The sequence below is a fragment of the Camellia sinensis genome, chromosome 13 (genome assembly GCF_055761805.1).
Source record: "Camellia sinensis isolate YWXY chromosome 13, ASM5576180v1, whole genome shotgun sequence".
Classification (NCBI taxonomy): domain Eukaryota; kingdom Viridiplantae; phylum Streptophyta; class Magnoliopsida; order Ericales; family Theaceae; genus Camellia; species Camellia sinensis.
The window spans coordinates 90,094,262-90,111,415 of NC_138973.1; the positions used below are offsets into that span (position 1 = coordinate 90,094,262).

The window sequence follows — 17,154 nt, forward strand, 5'->3', positions numbered from 1 at the left end:
ACAGCAGTTTCTTGTTTGGTTTTGGAGTCTTACAATCGCACAGTTTCGGTTGCTATTGTCATAGTGTGGATGGCTGCTTGTAGCGTCGATGGAGTGAAGAAATTTTTATTTATGTGTATTTTGTTTGTAAAATTGTGTAATCTTTCTTGTTTTTATACCTACCTTTGTGGGGTGTGCAAAGATTATGTCTTGTTTTACCAGTTTTGCTGTAATGGATGTTCATGGTCCACATTTTCAATAGGGCCCATGAACATTTTCTCGTTGATTATTAGTCTCTCTGCCTGTTTAGTTGTTGGGCTGTTGTTTGTTGTCCGGTTCATGTTGGACATTTGTTTTTGATTTTTTGTTTACAGGTCTGTTTCATTTTCTTATTTGGATATGCATGGTTGTTGTCCATTTTTTTTTTTTTTTTTTTTTCCTTTGTATAGTTCTGGGTAGGGCCTAGGACATATCCCTTATATTCTTGTGTTAGTTTTTATTTTTATTTTATGACTTACTTACCAAAAAAAAGAAAAAGTTCACCCAACTGAGCTGAGCTCACTTTGGGCTAAAACACCTCCAAACCAACTCAATTTTCCAAACCTGAGCCCTACCTCTCGACCCGGCAACATATATTGGCCCTATAAAACCCTAACTCCTCCAAAACCCTCCCCTGTTTCACCTTCACCTTCACTTTCACTTTCTCGTTTTCATTTTCTTTTCCTCCAAACGCAAACCCACAAAATGGTTCGAAGCATCAAAAACCCTAAGAAGGCCAAACGAAAAAGCAAGGTTCTTTCTTCTATATTTTTTCCTGTTTCTCTCAATTTTTTCGTGCTTTCACAGTTAACCTGTTAGTTAAAGTTAGTTAATTTAGGGTTTTGTGTACTTGGATTGTAGGGCTCGAAGAAGGAAGATGGCTCTTCTTCATCGAATTCGATTCCTTCTTTGCCAGCGAAAGTGTGGCAACCAGGCGTCGATAAGCTTGAAGAGGGAGAGGAGCTCCAGTGTGACCCTTCTGCTTACAATTCACTCCATGGATTCAACATCGGCTGGCCCTGTTTAAGGTCTTACACAAATACATACATACATATATATATATATTTGGAAATTTTTTATTTTGCCCCCTCAATTATCAAATTGAACAGTTACCCCTTAAATTACTTGCATTAATTCACTTTACACTGAAAAAGAGTTCTCACAACTGTTGGCGCATGATTTGCTTAATTTGGTTGTATCGATAGCAGTTACTGTGCTGCAATTGGTTGTATTTTGTGTTACTGTATATTTTGAAAACAATTGATTGTGTTTTGTTGCATGATAATTGGATATTTGTGCAAGGAAAAGTGAATCAATACTCTCAATTAGTCACGTGTGAGCGTATTCTTGTTAACGGTTAGGGGTAAAATAAACTAATGTTCATAGTTTAGGCAAAGTGACAAAAGTGTGATATTTTGAGGGGGCAAACTATTTTTTTCCATATATATATATGCACAGTGTGTGTGGTGGTGATATTGTGAGATATAATATGTTTGGCAATTTTAATTTGCTAATTTAAGTGAATATTGGTAAACTGTGACAGCTTCGATGTGGTGCGTGACACTTTGGGGTTGGTTCGGACCGAGTTTCCACACACTGTTTATTGTGTTGCAGGCACTCAGGTGTGCATCAATACTATTTTAGTTGTTATGTGAAGTTTTTAAAGGATTTGTATGTGGTGTTTCGAGTGGTTTATTAGAAATTTTGTTTAATTAGTCTGAGGAGTTTTATCGGGTTTTTTTTGTTTTTTTGTAAATTAGTGTGAATGCACTTCATTTCGAAGTTGCAATTTTCTGAATTATGTGAGATCCACAAAAATGAAAATGATGGCTGTTTTCAAACTTATTGTTGTTCCAAAAAAAAAGAAAAAAAGAAAACACAACCAAACAGGCACAATCGCTCAGATAGAATAAATCGTTTTATTATTTTATATTTTTTCTCATGTATTACATATTTTCTGAATGCCTTTTCCTAATGTTTAAGTGGAATGGAAACTCCCGTTTGAATTTGTATGCTTTGTTGGAGTAATTGCTATGACCAACATAACTTTGGTTCAGGCATTCTGTTTTAATAAAAATTTGTCCCACTAGTGGCAGCTATCTATCTTCCCCAAATCTTGTAGTGGCAGAAGCCCCATGCATTGCAAGTTGCGACTGCCCGTAGGCAGCTATCTGCTGATACAGCTTCCCACTCAATTGGAGCTAAAGATGCAAAATCTTAGGTTGTGTTTGGTAGAGTTTTGTAAATATGATTTGAGAGTATGAGTTGTATTTTGAATTTGTGAGTTTTAGAATTATGATTTGAGTGTGGAAAATTTGTTTGGCGAAGAGTTTTGAATTGAGTGGAGAATTTTTTATGTAACATATGATATTTGATACAAAAACTTACAACTCATAACCAAACATACAACTCAAAATTCTATTAAAACACATAAAAAAAATTTAAAAATTCGAAAAATATTTTTTTTTTGAATATATAAAAATTAACATATATAAATTGTAAAAAAAAATAAAAAATAAAAATAATTTTGCACTGTTTCGGTTAACTGGTGGGACGACCGGTTAGGCGAAATTTGAAAAAAAAAATTCCGAAAACCGCGCTTGAGACAGAGTGCTTTGTGCAGAGTTTTGGAAATGTGATTTCAGAACTCTAACCAAACATCATACTTGAATGAAAGTGTAGAATCATGGTTTGAAAACACAACCAAACACAACCTTAGCTTCTTAATGTTCTCTCAGTTCCCCTATGACATGTTTTTGAAGTGTTATTTATATTTATACTATTATGGTAGTGGCACGTGTTATTGCTATTAAAATTTTCTGCTCTGAAATTAAGTGTACTTGGTATTTTTGTGCGTGCTTGTTGCTACCCTTTCTAAGACTTGTCCAGGTATGTATATCTATTACTGAATAATAGAACCATTGGATTTTGATATTTAATTTTTGTTTGACAGGCAGAAAAAGCTTCCTGGAACTATATTGGAATATTTAAAATATCCAATATTACTGGGAAAAGACGTGAATTAGTCCCTTCAAAATCTACTGGTAATGACTCTGATATGGACAGTGACAGTAGCGATAGTGATGAAGAAGATAAAGACGAGGATGGTGGATCTGGGGCACCAGTTTTGCAGGCAATGCTTTTTTTCCTATGTTCTTGAATGTGATATTATTATTATTATCTTTTTTCTTTTGACACACCTTTATCATTTTAAACTTTTCTCTACCTTAATCTACTTTCTAAATCCATTTATTCTTATTCTTTTACAGCTGCGCAAGGTAGCTCATGAAGGATGTGTTAATCGAATAAGGGCCATGCCCCAAACCCCACATATATGTGCATCTTGGGCTGATACTGGTCATGTGCAGGTTAGATTTACACATGAGAATTCGGACTGGTTTTTTCCATGCCTTAAAACTAATGCTTGCTATAGGAATTGAGAATGCTTGAAAATTCAATACTGTTATAATAAAATTCACAAGGCATAACAGATTAATAATATTATATTTGAGTATTTATCAAAAAAACAATAATATTATATTTGAGTCAATGGCTAGCTTATCTTCTCAGATTATTATGATAATAGTGATCATGAGAGCTGAACTAGATAATACATATGATTATTCTTTTGTTCATCTTGTTGGGCTGCTTGACTATCTCCTAGGTATATTTTTGGAATGGCCTTGCACGCTGCAGCTATTTGAATATGGCCTGCATTTAATAGTGTGTTGTGTCCTCAAAGTCTCATGTGGCTTTTGTCATAATCCAATCTCATGAGTTTTCATATCCATTTTGTTCAAAGAGATGCTCTCAGTAATTTAGTAAGCCATAGAATAGAGCTTCAACATCCACAGATGTCCATCAGCATAAATTTTAGCTGGAACCATGTTGTTGCCTGAGCAAGCAACTTTGAAATGAATTGCATCATGGTTGTTGGTGTCTTAATTGCAACTAAAAACACATACATGTTGTTTGTCTGTAAAGGAGCCAATCAATTCAAATGATATTTTAATTCTATAGGCTTATATGATTCCTGATTCAATACCAGTAACTCCTATGTAGGTATGGGACTTCAGCTCTCATCTAAATGCTCTGGCAGAATCAGAAACTGATGCTAGCCGGGGACCCTCCAATGAGACTCCATTATTTAAGTTTGGTGGACACAAAGATGAAGGCTATGCTATAGACTGGAGTCCTCTTGTCTCGGGGAGGCTTGTAACTGGTATTGTTTAATTGTTTTCATTTTGTTGTGTTTCGTTTTATTTCTTTTCCAAGGATATCTAGTAATCGGTTAGTATATATGGAGATTGATTTCTGATATTTTGCTATCACCCTTCATCTTCAAAGGGGACTGCAAGAATTGCATTCATTTGTGGGAACCTACGTCTGGTACGACATGGAATGTTGATGCTAATCCCTTTGTCGGACATACTGGAAGTGTTGAAGATCTACAAGTATGTTTCTTCTTTTTTGCTTTTTGGATTTAGATGTAATGAATTGAAGTAACTTCTATGGTAACACAAATGATTTGAAGTAACTTGTATTGTTTACCTTTTATTAAGAATGGCTCTTCCAACTTTTATCCCTGCAGTGGAGTCCCACAGAACCTTATGTATTTGCCTCTTGCTCTGTGGATGGGAATATTGCAATATGGGATATTCGTCTAGGGAAGTCACCAGCAGCATCCATAAAGGCACATAATGCAGATGTGAATGTTATCTCATGGAACAGGTATTTAAATGTCTTTTCTTTCAGTAGGCACCTATGTCTGATATATGTATCTGATGACCTCTCTTTGTACTTCATTGGTTTTGTTTAGGCTGGCTAGTTGTATGCTGTCATCTGGATGTGATGATGGAACATTCTCTATTCGTGATCTGAGATTACTGAAGGTATGGTATGTTTGTTGAAGGGAAAATCATTGTTAGACTAATTGTTTCTTAGTCTGAATGATGGTTTTCCATGCACATCTATGTCTTCAAAACCTCATTTATCTATACCATGTTTTTTTTTTTTTTTTTGATCAACGAAAGTTAGTTGTCTCTATAGGAGTTGAACTAAAGACCTCACACCACAGAGCGTTATCCATCTTTAACATGTAATATGGACTTATGGTTTTGCATTCTGCTATCCCCTATATTAAGTAGTATTTTTTACCTCTCGGATTACTCATTTTCAATCCCTAGAGTCTTTGACTGTAATGTTTAGGAAATATGTTAAAATCGAGTATCTTTAGAATATAATTATAATGTTGACTGTTCTCTCTCTCTCTTTCTCTCTCAACTCCATATGGTGTCTGGTGTAAAATTGTTTCAATCATCTTAAATAGGGATAGAATTTGTCAAAAAAATATATAAATAAATAAGGGATAGAAACATCTCTCTTTAGTATGTGATTGCTGCTATTTATTCATTTGAAATCAGTATTCTTATTCTACTGATTTACGATGTGAATATTCATCATATTGATTTTTCTCCTTTCTTTCTTGGGGCAGGATGGAGATTCGGTTGTAGCTCATTTTGAATACCATAAACAACCGATAACATCGATTGAATGGAGTCCACATGAAGCCTCCACTTTGGCAGTTGCTTCATCTGACAATCAACTAACGTAAGAAATTCTGAATTGGATAATCAATAAGTTAGCTGAAAGTGGAAATGAATGATGACTCAAATAGAACTTTTAGATAGCTTTATGTGTTGGTGCGCGCTTATGTTACATGGACTCTTGAAAATAAATCAAATACCATGTTGGGCACTTGACACTTGGACAAAGCTGTGAGATGTGTCTAATGCTTTCTATCGGACACTTCTTACATATTTGTATTTAACATTATTATTATATGGATTATATATATTGTTGTATAATTGCATTAAAATTGGTAAAATGTCTTTTTGACACTGTATGTTACATATAACACCATTTTATCTCACATAATAGATTTAAAATATGAACTTATACTTTTTTGCCAAGTCTGCATATCTTAAATTTGAGTTTTGAATGGTCTAACCTCTAAATATGCACCTGCATCCGACACCCATACCCCTGCCCATGTAACATAGTCTGTGTATGCACTTGTGAGTGTATTCAAAAAATTTGTTTACTATATTTGCAGAATATGGGACCTTTCTTTAGAAAGAGACGAGGAAGAGGAGGCTGAATTCAAAGCTAAAACAAGAGAAGAAGTGAATGTTCCTTCAGATATACCGCCACAACTTCTCTTTGTTCATCAGGTTATATACTTTCAAACTTCCTCCTAGTCAGAATGTTGTTTGTTAGTAATTATTTACATGGTGTCGTGTTAGACTGACATTTGCAACTCTTAAACAGGGTCAGAAAGACTTGAAAGAACTCCATTGGCAATCACAAATCCCAGGAATGATCGTATCTACTGCTGCGGATGGTTTTAACATTCTGATGCCTTCGAACATTGAGAGTGCCCTTCCTGCTGCAAATGATGCATGAATGTCAAAAAACTCTCGGCACTAGCTTCCTGCTCTGGACAAGACGCTCTTCGGATTTTTAAAAAGTGACGTAGGGTCAGAACAGTTACTGCTGCTTTGAAAAAATTTGCAAGTTGTGGCACAGAATGATGGCATCAACTGATTGGTGCATGCGAGCATTTTAAAATGATTCTAATTTTGGAGTGGCAGTTCCTACTGCATTAGAGAGATTTTACCCAGTTGCAAGTTGTGGCAATTTTGTTTTGTGTTATTTATGTCTTTTTGGTTGAGTGTTAAGAATATGGTATAGAGAATTGTAGTGAAAGGATGCAATTTTAGCAACTTATATTAGTTAATAGTAGCTGTTAGTTGTGAGGAACCCTTTTTTTTTTTCTTTTTTGGTTGTTGTTTGACTAGGTATACTACTAGCCATTTCAGACAAGAGTCTACAAGCTGGAGTTTTGTGAGCTTGTCCTTGCTTCAACTTAACCATGATCATGATTTCTACCTGTGGATTACTCTGAGTAATTCAAATTTCTTCAAAACACATGGTTAACATTTGTTAATGATGTGTCTATTCAAATTAAGGCAATTTTAGTATGGCACCTTACATGTAAGCAGAAAGCCATCCAAGAAAAAAACTAGATGTTACATGTATAAGTTATTATATGTATTGTTATGCATGACATATCTTATATGATTGGGTGGGCCTTGCAATAAGATTGCTCCATTTTTAAGGTTGTAAACATGATCAAGTTGTTTGAGCTTAACTCATATTTGATTTGTTAAAAATTCATCTAAAATTAGTTTGTTATGTAATTAAATTAGATTTAAATATATTTTAAAACTGGTCAAATTTTCATGTTAATCTTAAACAATTCTACTACTTCACTCGGCTCAACTTGGTTATGTCTGAATTTGGTTATATGCAATATAGTTATGTCTGAATTTGGTTATATGCAATATAAAAAAATTAACGTGAAATTACATAAGAAAATTCTAAGAGTTTAACTCAACTCTTATAACAAAATAAATTGAGTTTTTTATTTTGTCAATTTAAATTCTGATATTGTGATTTATTTTAATTTGAATTATTAACATTTTTTTGTTAAGTAAAATCAATCAAAAAAATTAAATATTTCAGTCATTAAACTCAACATAAGTGTACATAAGATGTCTAAAATATATTTTTTTTTTTGTTGACTTTAATAACTAAAATAAGGTTGGTCTTATTTAACAAAAATAGACCGATGATTTAGATTGAAAATAAATCAAAAAATTAAGATTTAAATTGACAAAATTAAAAACTCAATATTTATTTTGTTACAAAGTTTATACTCTAAGGTAATTGGGGGATTTAGTCAAAACTCTCATAATAAAATTTTAATGCATTAAGAACAAACACAAAAAAATTTCTTTGAAAAATTCAGCACACAAATATTACTAAAATATCTTTAGTAACTAATTTAATATTTTAAACTTTAAAATGATATAACATTTGAGCTATATGTTGATTTTTAATAAAATTAATATTTTTAAAATCATCTCATCAAGATCTATCGAACAATATTTACACCAAGGATCCTCTAGAGTGAAATTTTCCTAAAGTTTCCTAGAGTGTTATATTGTGTGGTTGAGATTTACTGGCAAGTCACATCAGAAAAATTGATGTAACTTGCCAGTAAATCTCAACCATACACTGTAGCACTTTAGAAAACTTTAGGAAAAAATCACTCTAGAGGATCCTTGCTCCAATATTTAAGTTGACTACGAAATTCTTTAAATATATATATATATATATATATATTTGTAATTGACGTAAACAATAAAATTTTACTCTTATTCAAATTTTTGTGAATCAGTGTAAAATTTACTGTTGACTTTAATTTCAACAAAAAGAAAAATTATGATTTGTTTTAAAGAATTTCATAGCCAATATAGATCTTGTTTAAGATCTTGATGAGAAGAATTTAAAACTACTAATTTTATAAAAAAATAATATATAGATCAAAAGTTATATCATTTTAAAATTTGAAATATGAAAGTAATTACTAGGGATAAGATTGTCTATTAAAAAAATAAAACAAATTTATGTGTCCATAATGAAATAGACATTTTTTTTTCTCCAAAAAGCTTATGAATTAAAAAAATTTAGACTTGTCATTTTCACTCTGAAGGAACTAATGAGGGACTGTTGGTCAAATATCCCCTTTTGTTTTCATGATCTTTTTTATGGATACATTGCTTTTTGATTCCTTTTATCCTAGTTTCCACAACAGCAAAAACAAAAAAGCATCATAGATACTGATCTGGGGATTCAAGGACTAAACCATGCATTTGCTATCAAGGACTCAAGCCCATTCAAATATCAGTGATCAAAATCCCTTTAATTTAGCGACCACAAAGAAAAATAAAATAATTTGAATACATGTAAAAGAAAACTGGGGTAAAATACACAGAGATTTTATGAGGTTTCTATTTAATACAAATTATTCTACACATTTGAAAAATTATATTAATCCCTTTCAAATTAAAAAGACATATTTACCCCTTAACCTTTCTACCTATAAAATAATAAAATAATACTAATATTTTGTACATGTTTTAAAATAAATAACAATTATTTTCTTTGATTTAACTTACACAAAATTAGATTTCTTTATTTTTCGTGTTTTTTTATTTTTACTTAACTTTTTTTAATATTTGAAGTAATTTTTTTTATTTTTTAGATACACTCAATCTAGATATATTTAAGAACTATAATGTTTTATAGTATATTTTTTTAAGTAATACTGTAATAAATATGAATGACGATATTTAGTAATACTGTAATACATATGGATAATAAATATGAATGAATAGACGAGAAAAAAAAATAATAGTGAAAATAAAAATAAAAAATTATATTCATATATAAAAATTTATACAGCAAATATCATAAAAATATTGTGATAAAGATGTTATAAATATAAACAATATTTATGTGTATTTTATTTTAAAGTGAAAGGTCACCATTAAAAAATGTTATTGTGTTTAAAAATTTTATATAAAACTTATATTTGTATATCATTACCAAATAAGAATATATTCAGGTAGAATTTAATAATAAAAAATTGTAAAATATAGTCATAATCATAGGGGAAAAAATGGTAAGAAAAAGTGCAAAATTGTCATTTAAAATGTTTTTGGGCATGACATCATCAATAAAGGAAGCAATTTGTAATAAGACTACAAACCTTAGAAAGGGAAATGTAATTTTTTAAACGCGAGTAAAGAATCTATACTAAAAGAAACTTCAGGGGGGTGTCAGTATAATTTACCCAAGAACACTGTTCACATTCGTTGCAACATACAGGAGTCACAATAGCAGAAGTGTGATTTCATTGCATTTGACACTTCTAAATTAATCAGATCCGAAACCCAGGCAACCAAAGGAACACGACTAAACTTGCCCTGTCATGCAATTAACCTGCCTATTGCTGTCAAGACTAGCATATAGTTTCATCGACCCTCCAACTATCTCTAGGAATTCACTGGTTTGCCATTTAATTTGGGAAAAGGGTCTTGCTTGCTCAAAACCACCACTTTGCTCTTGTGTGCAAAGTACCCTTTCACAAGATTCTTGTATATCAGTATGGACATAATACACTCAACCTGAAAACAAAAACAAAAAGTAAAATAAAATAAGAAGAAAAATCTGATAAATTAGCCACTTTGACCAGCCAGTTGAAACAGCTTGAAGAGTTCCTATTCCACCAACTTTTTCTGAAGTAAATACATGAGGGGCATGTAGAGAGAATACATACCTCATCGACATCCATGTCCATCTCAAGCCACTTCAATGCCTTGACGATAACTTCTAACTTGATCTGGTGTGCTTTACTAGGATCCTTAAGCTTCTGGATGATATAGCTGCATAACCATTAAGCAACATTCATGAATAATTATTCTGTAAAACTCCGAAACCAGTGTAATATTTAGTGTTTATAGGGAAACTTACATCTTCTTTATCAATCTTTGATAAACTTGGAGCTCTAGCTTTTCTAGGACAAGATAGACACCTGATCTTAAGAACCTGATAATACAATGAGTCCGTCAGATTTTCAATCAAATCAATGTGCCCTGTTTTTTACAAAAGTGAGAGGTAGACATACCGGTCTTCATGCTCTTGGAGAGCTTGTCTAAGTAGACGGAGGTCACCCCTTTTCAGAGCTTGCACAACATTACTATACTGTAAAATAACACATTACCAGAAATTTTAAACTTAGGGACCTCTGATTACCATGCAAAAAATATGGATTGTTGTTGTCATTATTGTTACAATGTACTTTTCTTACAGCCAATTTACATAATTTCGAAGAACAGAGAATACAACTCATTAGAATTAGTAATTAGCAAAATATGAAGAAGTTGTGCATGACAACCTCGTACAAATATCAATATGTATGAAGGAAGTTGCATTATGAGATTATGTAACCAGTCATACCCAATTGTAGCTAAGACGATATTTTTTTCCTATCACATGAGGGTTAGTCAAGTAGAGCTTATATGTACCAGATAAACCATTGTCCTCAGAGATGAACAGGAGGATGTGGGTGGGTGGGTGGGTGGGTGGGTGGGTGGGGGGGGGGGGGGGGGGTGTGGTGTGGTGTGTTGGAATTACATCAAAGTCAAATGCAGATTGTGCAAGGTTTTAACAAGGAATAATTCTGCTCAGTGTTCTACAGCAAGAAGATGAAAGCAGCTGTTAGTCTTTTAGGTTTTGTTATAAAGCAAGCTTGGCTAGATCACAATTTATCAACTTCATAAAAAGGGTCATTTTCTTCTTGCAGGCTCAAGGTGTTCAAGTTTTAACTCTGTTTCTTTGCCTCTGGCCCATAAAGTTTACCTTAGGTTGTCACACTAAACTTTCTACATGAACTACACAGGATATGAACAGTAATCACAACTTAGAACAATACTTTCATGCTTTTTAAAAAATTAATAAAAAATTGAAATTAACCAATAAAAAGTGTTGTTTTTGCATGACAGTCATTGTCAAATAACTGATCTCTGCCAAGGCAGACACAAAAGCCTTTGAGCAATAAAAGTGACAGCTTGCCCTGCCTTTAGTGTCTAGTTCAGCATGCTATCTTGCACATGCCAGTTTCAACTTTGGTAAAGGATAGTTGTTGTGGTTGCTCATATGATTTTCTTTTCCTTTTTCCTTCTCTGTGCAAAAGCCAATTATATTCATATGGTAGTTTACTTGAAAACAAACACGGCTCTATAAAGATACAACTAACAAGTTTAAACATGTTTAACAACATAAGAATATATGTTAATTCCTCCTAAACACATGAAAGGGCCAATAAAGGATTCTAAAATAAAAAATGTGACAAAAAGAAAGAAGAATTAGAAGAGTGCCTATACCTCAAGCAGGTTATACTTCTGCAGGAGTGAAAACTTAGGTAGGATGCCTATTGAAAGCTTCACTGGTATCAGATATTTTAGGATCATCCTATTGCAACAAGACCAAAGAGAAAATGAATCACATGCAATGATAACTAGAGAAAAACAAAAAAAAAATTACTAATACTTACTTTTAGATCACTCAAGGAAGGGTTGCCATATGACATTGGAGCAATAAAACCAAAATGCAAACCAACATTTTCTTGTATATATGCAAGGGGTCTGAAAATGAGCAGTAATCCTTCCTAATCATCCTAGATCTTGAAGAGGGGCATTATGGAACATTTTGTCACTATCAACAGAGCTCTCAAAGAAAAATGAATAGTACCAATTTCTTGTGTGTGCTCTAATTTAGTAATTCTTCAATTTTTATAGTTGAAGCTAGTAATTCATCGGCAACCTAATCTTTTTCTTTCTTTGTTGTATCTTTTTCTAATCCCTTTGAAACCATTTTGTTCATGAAAGTACTACATTGTAGAGTTGTTATGAGTTTTGTATCTTGTAAATAATTAAAAGGGGGCAGAATTCAGTAACTTGAACATAGTTATCTTAATAATTCAAAATCTATAGCGCATGTGCACATTCTACCTAATCATATGCTTGTTTTAACTGCTAATAGTTTAATGAATTTAAAATTTTGAAACGTCGTAGCTAAAGGTTTATATACTGAATCCCTTTTTATCAAAAAAATAAATAAATGAAAGATTTATGAACTGAATGGGCATTCACCAAGCAGTGTTCAGCAAACTGAGTAAGGTTGACAGGACAGTCTGATAAATAATTATGCAGCTCTTACTTACATTGAAAGTTTCAATAATGATACCCAACAGTTTCATCAGAATACAAATGAAAAATATAAATAGCAAGCACACCTGAACCAAACCTTATATTTGCTTCACTGTGAGGATTGCAATGTGTCAAAGCATATGATAACTTATGATCAGCCTGCAAGAAATAGAAATGCGGTCACTCAGTCTCAGTTAAATTTGAGATTTTAAATCCATAGAGAAATATAGGGGAAAAAATTAGAGTTGAAGATGATTCTCCAATATAAGAAACATCAAAAAAGTTTTTTTCTTTTCCTCCACTCATGTTTTTGCTTCTACTATGTCAATGGACAAAATTGAATTTACAAGCTACAGAGCAAGGTTCAAACTGGAAAGCAACTGTTCTTCAGAGTGTTTACTTTCGAAAAAATTGATACCAAAAAGGTTATAATCCTTAAACTAATTGAACCCCACAGAGAACCATCATATTGTCTCCATACCAGAATTTTAAGATTCTAGCTTAAGTTTCATACAAGAGCAATGAAGAAATAATATGGAGAGACAGTTGTCTTTGTGAAAAGCCTGACTTAACACAAGAACATATGCTCAAAATGGAAATTGCAAGCTCCAAAAGCAAATGTTTTCATTAAGTTAAAAGAAATTCAGATTACTTACAGCCGGAAAATTTTCATTAAAAACCTCCAAACGGCCAGTATAATACATGTAAGTGACCTGTGACAAGATAGAATGAACGTTATATTCTCCTACAATAATGTCATACAAAAGCATCATACTCTATGCATCAATTCTTAGAAGAAAGCAATCAAATTTCTTACTTTATCTCTGACCGGGAATTCCTCAAAATCAAATATACGAGCAGTTTCAATGCTTCTAATCACACTTCGACAAAGGTGAACTGTACCCAGCTGCAAAACCAAAGAGCTTAGATGTTTCACACCACACACACAGAGATCTACCATAACCAGCTGTACAAATTATTTGTATCTCAATATTTGGCATGAAATTATTGGTCATACATAGCATCATTTATGCAGCAACAACAACAACAACAAAAAGTTCAAATATCTCTTATTTTTATAATATAGAGATCCCCACACGAAAATTTTATAAATTTAGGAATAAAAATGAAATAGCAATAAATGAGAGAGAGAGAGAGAGAGTATACTACCTTGAAATAAATCTTGAACAGCTGGCATGTGACATGTAAAGCTCCAACACGTTTGGGGCCTTTTCCCTACAATTTACATATCCAGTATTGACCGATTAGGAAAACCAAGGCAGAAAACTTCTTCCCCCACAGTTAATTTATAAATGAATTCAACCTTAGCGTTCGTTTTGACAGATTATAATCATTCATTGAACTAAATTCTTAGCCAGATAACATTCTTTATGTTATTCCACTATAACTATGAAGACTGATATATCCAAAAAATGGAGAAGGAAAAAATTCAATTTATATAACTTAATAACATCATCTCTCCCATAGAATTCCTCAAGTACCATGACCTGTACAAATGAAGTACAAACCCGGGCTTAGTGTGTGGCTGCTTCAGAGATATTGTCCACATATAACAGTTGGTCTGAGTCACATGGAAGTAATGAATTGATGATACATCCTACTCCATTAAAGGAGGGTGCAAGGAATGTACATGGGGTAAGGGATCTATGGTTAGAGGGAAAATTACTCTCCCTTGTTTAGCCGCTGCCACTAGACCAGGAGGAGACACAAATAAAATAAAAGTGCAATGACACATATGCAAAGGATTAAGTGTAGGATTGCCTCCGGTAGAACTTGACGAAAGTTGAAACTAATAAATTTTGCACTAGCCATTGAAGGAGCATAGCTTAGATTTAGAAAAAATACTAGCTTAAATTTAGATCTCAATGTGATGACTGAATAGATTTGAGAGCTTTCTGTGAGTGAATTTAAAATAATAAAGTGAAAATAGCATTTAAATTGTTTGCAAGAACGATACTAGTTGCACAAAAACTAAACTAATTTGTGTCTCCTGCCAATACTCCATCGTTCTCTTAAGTTGCAGTTCAGCTTCAATATAACTAATCCTCCTATATATTGGTAAATTTTAATCCCAAATACAACCAATTAGTGTAACCAAGAATGTAATATAAAAGGCTAAACAAATCAACAATACACAAGATTACGGTAGCAAGTAGCAACATGTACTGGGTGCACCTACAGAGATTACAGAAGAATGAACATGATAGAAGTGAACTGCTGCCAAAACTATCAGAGAATTAAGAGAACGCAAAAACAAAGTATTCTGATGGAGACAATGAATCGAGCACAACTCACATAAATCAAAAACTATTAAACAACAAAGAAGAGACGAGCACAGATACATACAGCAAGAACCCCAAACGCTTTCATGAGGAACGAGCCAGCCCCCTTCAACTTCTCCGGGTTTTTCCCCATCGAAACCAACTCTCTATCAGCCTTTTCAATTACAACAAAAACACCGTTACATCTCCAAAGAACACAACTTTCCAAACACTACTAAAAGGGGAAGAACAAATTCACAGATAGATTGTTAGTTTATTACCCTCTCAGCAAGAACCCGAATTTCATAAGCAATCACATACAATGCATCCAAAGCCCACGCCGATTCCCAATTCCGAAACTCCTGAATAAAAGCACTGCACAATCGCACATTCCAGCATTACTAAGTCACTCATATTTCTAATTGATCAGTCAAATCAAGCTCAAACTACATGAAAAATAATTAAAGAGAGAATTTTTGTACTTGGCCGATTTTTCGAAGGACTGGTAGGAATCAACCAAGTGACCGAGTCTATAGTTTTGCATAGAGCGAAATAGGGGGACTATGATTTCACCATACTGAGCGTACTTGTCAAACTGTTTGATCAATCTACCAGAATCCTGTCAAATTTATATATATGTATACAAATATAGAAATCAGAACCCTAATTGAGAATATATAAGGTGATAGATATGTATGCATGTATGTATGTATGTGTAGAGAGAGAGAGAGAGAGAGGGGGGGGGACCTGGAAGACGTTGAGAGAGTCGGCGAGGGAGAGGAGAAAGGGGGAGTCGGAGGAGAGGGAGAGGAGGCGCTTGAGGGAAGAGCCGTCTTGGGATGAGACAGCGTCGGAGAAGCGGTTGAGGAAGTCGGTAATTCGCCTGTGTGCTTCTCCCATGCTTATGTACGCCATTGTTTCTCTGCTTCTACTCTCTCTCTCTCGCTAGTTCCTGGCGATGAGTCGCAGATCGATGAGACCATGGGAAACAAGAAGAAGAAGGAGGAAGAAACGTCGTCGTTTCTATAAATTCGTTTAGGTTATTTTTGGTAGAAAATGTTTGGTGACCCGAATTTTTGTAACTCGAATGACTCGAATGTGTTAAAACGATGTCGTTTTATACCTAAAACGATGTCGTTTTGAGTATTTCAAGCCATTCGAGCCATAATTTTCGGACCACCTAACATTGTTGATTTTTATTTATGGGTGTCGAGAGAGTTGGGAAGGAAAGGAAGATTTCTTTATTGTATTGTATTCCTGTCATAAGTAGGAAGTTTATTTATACATAGATTATAAGCCAAAATAGGAAATAGGAAATAAGGACATAATATCTTACTGATTATGCTCTATTATATTTATTGTGTGCTATTACATATCGATTCAATGGTGCACGAGTACGAAATAATCTTCTTGTATAATCCTGTTGATCAAGTTTACACTCCTTCAAACGTCGTCGCTTTACTACCTGAAAATACAAATGTGAGCTAGCTGGCAGGTGTGTGCCGAAAACCTCTCCGATGCCTAAGTCAGCAAATAGACAATAGGCACAAAAACTCTGTATATTCCAAAGTAAAAATTGTGATACCTGTACATAGGTTCTGTCACGAGCTTTTATAGATTCCGCCTGACACAATCTTAGTAAGACTTCAACTCTCTCTAGTAAAGTCCTCCTAGGAATCACACTCCCAAGGATAATGCATATCTTGATAACATCCTACTCACTACTAACCAAGTGAGATGGCTTAAACCCTTTTACCTTGGTTTGGTAATAGCTCAACCGAGCTAGCATGGTCGTGCCCTACACCAGACCCAACCGTGTTCACACAACTCGGTGCTACTTTAGGCAACACCGTAAGTCTTTACTATTTAGACGACGCCCTGTAGAGCTATCATACACCTTGGTCCTCTTTCTTCCGATACCTTGGTCCAAGACAGCCAGACCAGGCCACTGGTAGACTACCTCTGACCGAACTGTCGGGATAAAGGACCAAGCTTCATTACCTCGGTCCGTAGTTCGGCCCAACAACTAAGGGATCGGGCCTAGCTCGGTCCATTTCAACAATTATACTTAACTCGGCCCAATCTATACACAAATTATCCTCTCAATTGCCCCTTAATTCTTTCTGCATAGCATGAATGAGATTAATTTTCTCAAGCTGTGCTAAGATATTCAA

At 33.7% G+C, this 17,154-nt stretch overlaps 2 protein-coding genes across 2 annotated transcripts; one reads left to right on the plus strand and one right to left on the minus strand.

The window, feature by feature from the left end:
- Positions 1-517: 517 nt before the first annotated feature.
- On the plus strand, positions 518-6,970 carry LOC114290469 (protein HEAT STRESS TOLERANT DWD 1). Its single transcript, XM_028234404.2, has 12 exons — positions 518-771; positions 880-1,046; positions 1,562-1,640; positions 2,972-3,151; positions 3,288-3,386; positions 4,081-4,240; positions 4,366-4,472; positions 4,610-4,749; positions 4,838-4,910; positions 5,513-5,628; positions 6,134-6,251; positions 6,349-6,970. Exons 1-12 carry the CDS (start codon positions 724-726, stop codon positions 6,481-6,483), a joined length of 1,422 nt encoding a protein of 473 aa, XP_028090205.2. The 5' UTR covers positions 518-723; the 3' UTR covers positions 6,484-6,970.
- A 1,863-nt stretch (positions 6,971-8,833) lies between these two features.
- Positions 8,834-16,003, minus strand: EER5 (proteasome family protein). The gene is made up of 13 exons (XM_028234405.2): positions 15,728-16,003; positions 15,463-15,599; positions 15,262-15,355; positions 15,066-15,155; positions 13,869-13,934; positions 13,516-13,605; positions 13,355-13,411; positions 12,796-12,857; positions 11,874-11,961; positions 10,616-10,692; positions 10,462-10,536; positions 10,268-10,373; positions 8,834-10,115 (listed from the first exon to the last, which is right to left on the minus strand). The coding sequence occupies exons 1-13, from the start codon at positions 15,893-15,895 to the stop codon at positions 9,984-9,986; spliced, it is 1,242 nt and encodes a 413-aa protein (XP_028090206.2). The 5' UTR covers positions 15,896-16,003; the 3' UTR covers positions 8,834-9,983.
- Between the last annotated feature and the right edge of the window lie 1,151 nt (positions 16,004-17,154).

What these genes read in the sequence shown, in the direction of transcription:
- LOC114290469 (XM_028234404.2), top strand. Translation starts at nt 724, where the DNA reads ATGGTTCGAAGCATCAAAAACCCTAAGAAGGCCAAACGAAAAAGCAAG. An exon ending in ATCGGCTGGCCCTGTTTAAG is followed by an intron (nt 1,047 to 1,561) that starts GTCTTACACAAA and finishes AAACTGTGACAG; the next exon opens with CTTCGATGTGGTGCGTGACA. An exon ending in CTCGGGGAGGCTTGTAACTG is followed by an intron (nt 4,241 to 4,365) that starts GTATTGTTTAAT and finishes TCATCTTCAAAG; the next exon opens with GGGACTGCAAGAATTGCATT.
- EER5 (XM_028234405.2), bottom strand. Translation starts at nt 15,895, where the DNA reads ATGGCGTACATAAGCATGGGAGAAGCACACAGGCGAATTACCGACTTC. An exon ending in AATTCCCGGTCAGAGATAAA is followed by an intron (nt 13,412 to 13,515) that starts GTAAGAAATTTG and finishes ATCTTGTCACAG; the next exon opens with GTCACTTACATGTATTATAC. An exon ending in TGGACATGGATGTCGATGAG is followed by an intron (nt 10,116 to 10,267) that starts GTATGTATTCTC and finishes TTTTGTTTTCAG; the next exon opens with GTTGAGTGTATTATGTCCAT.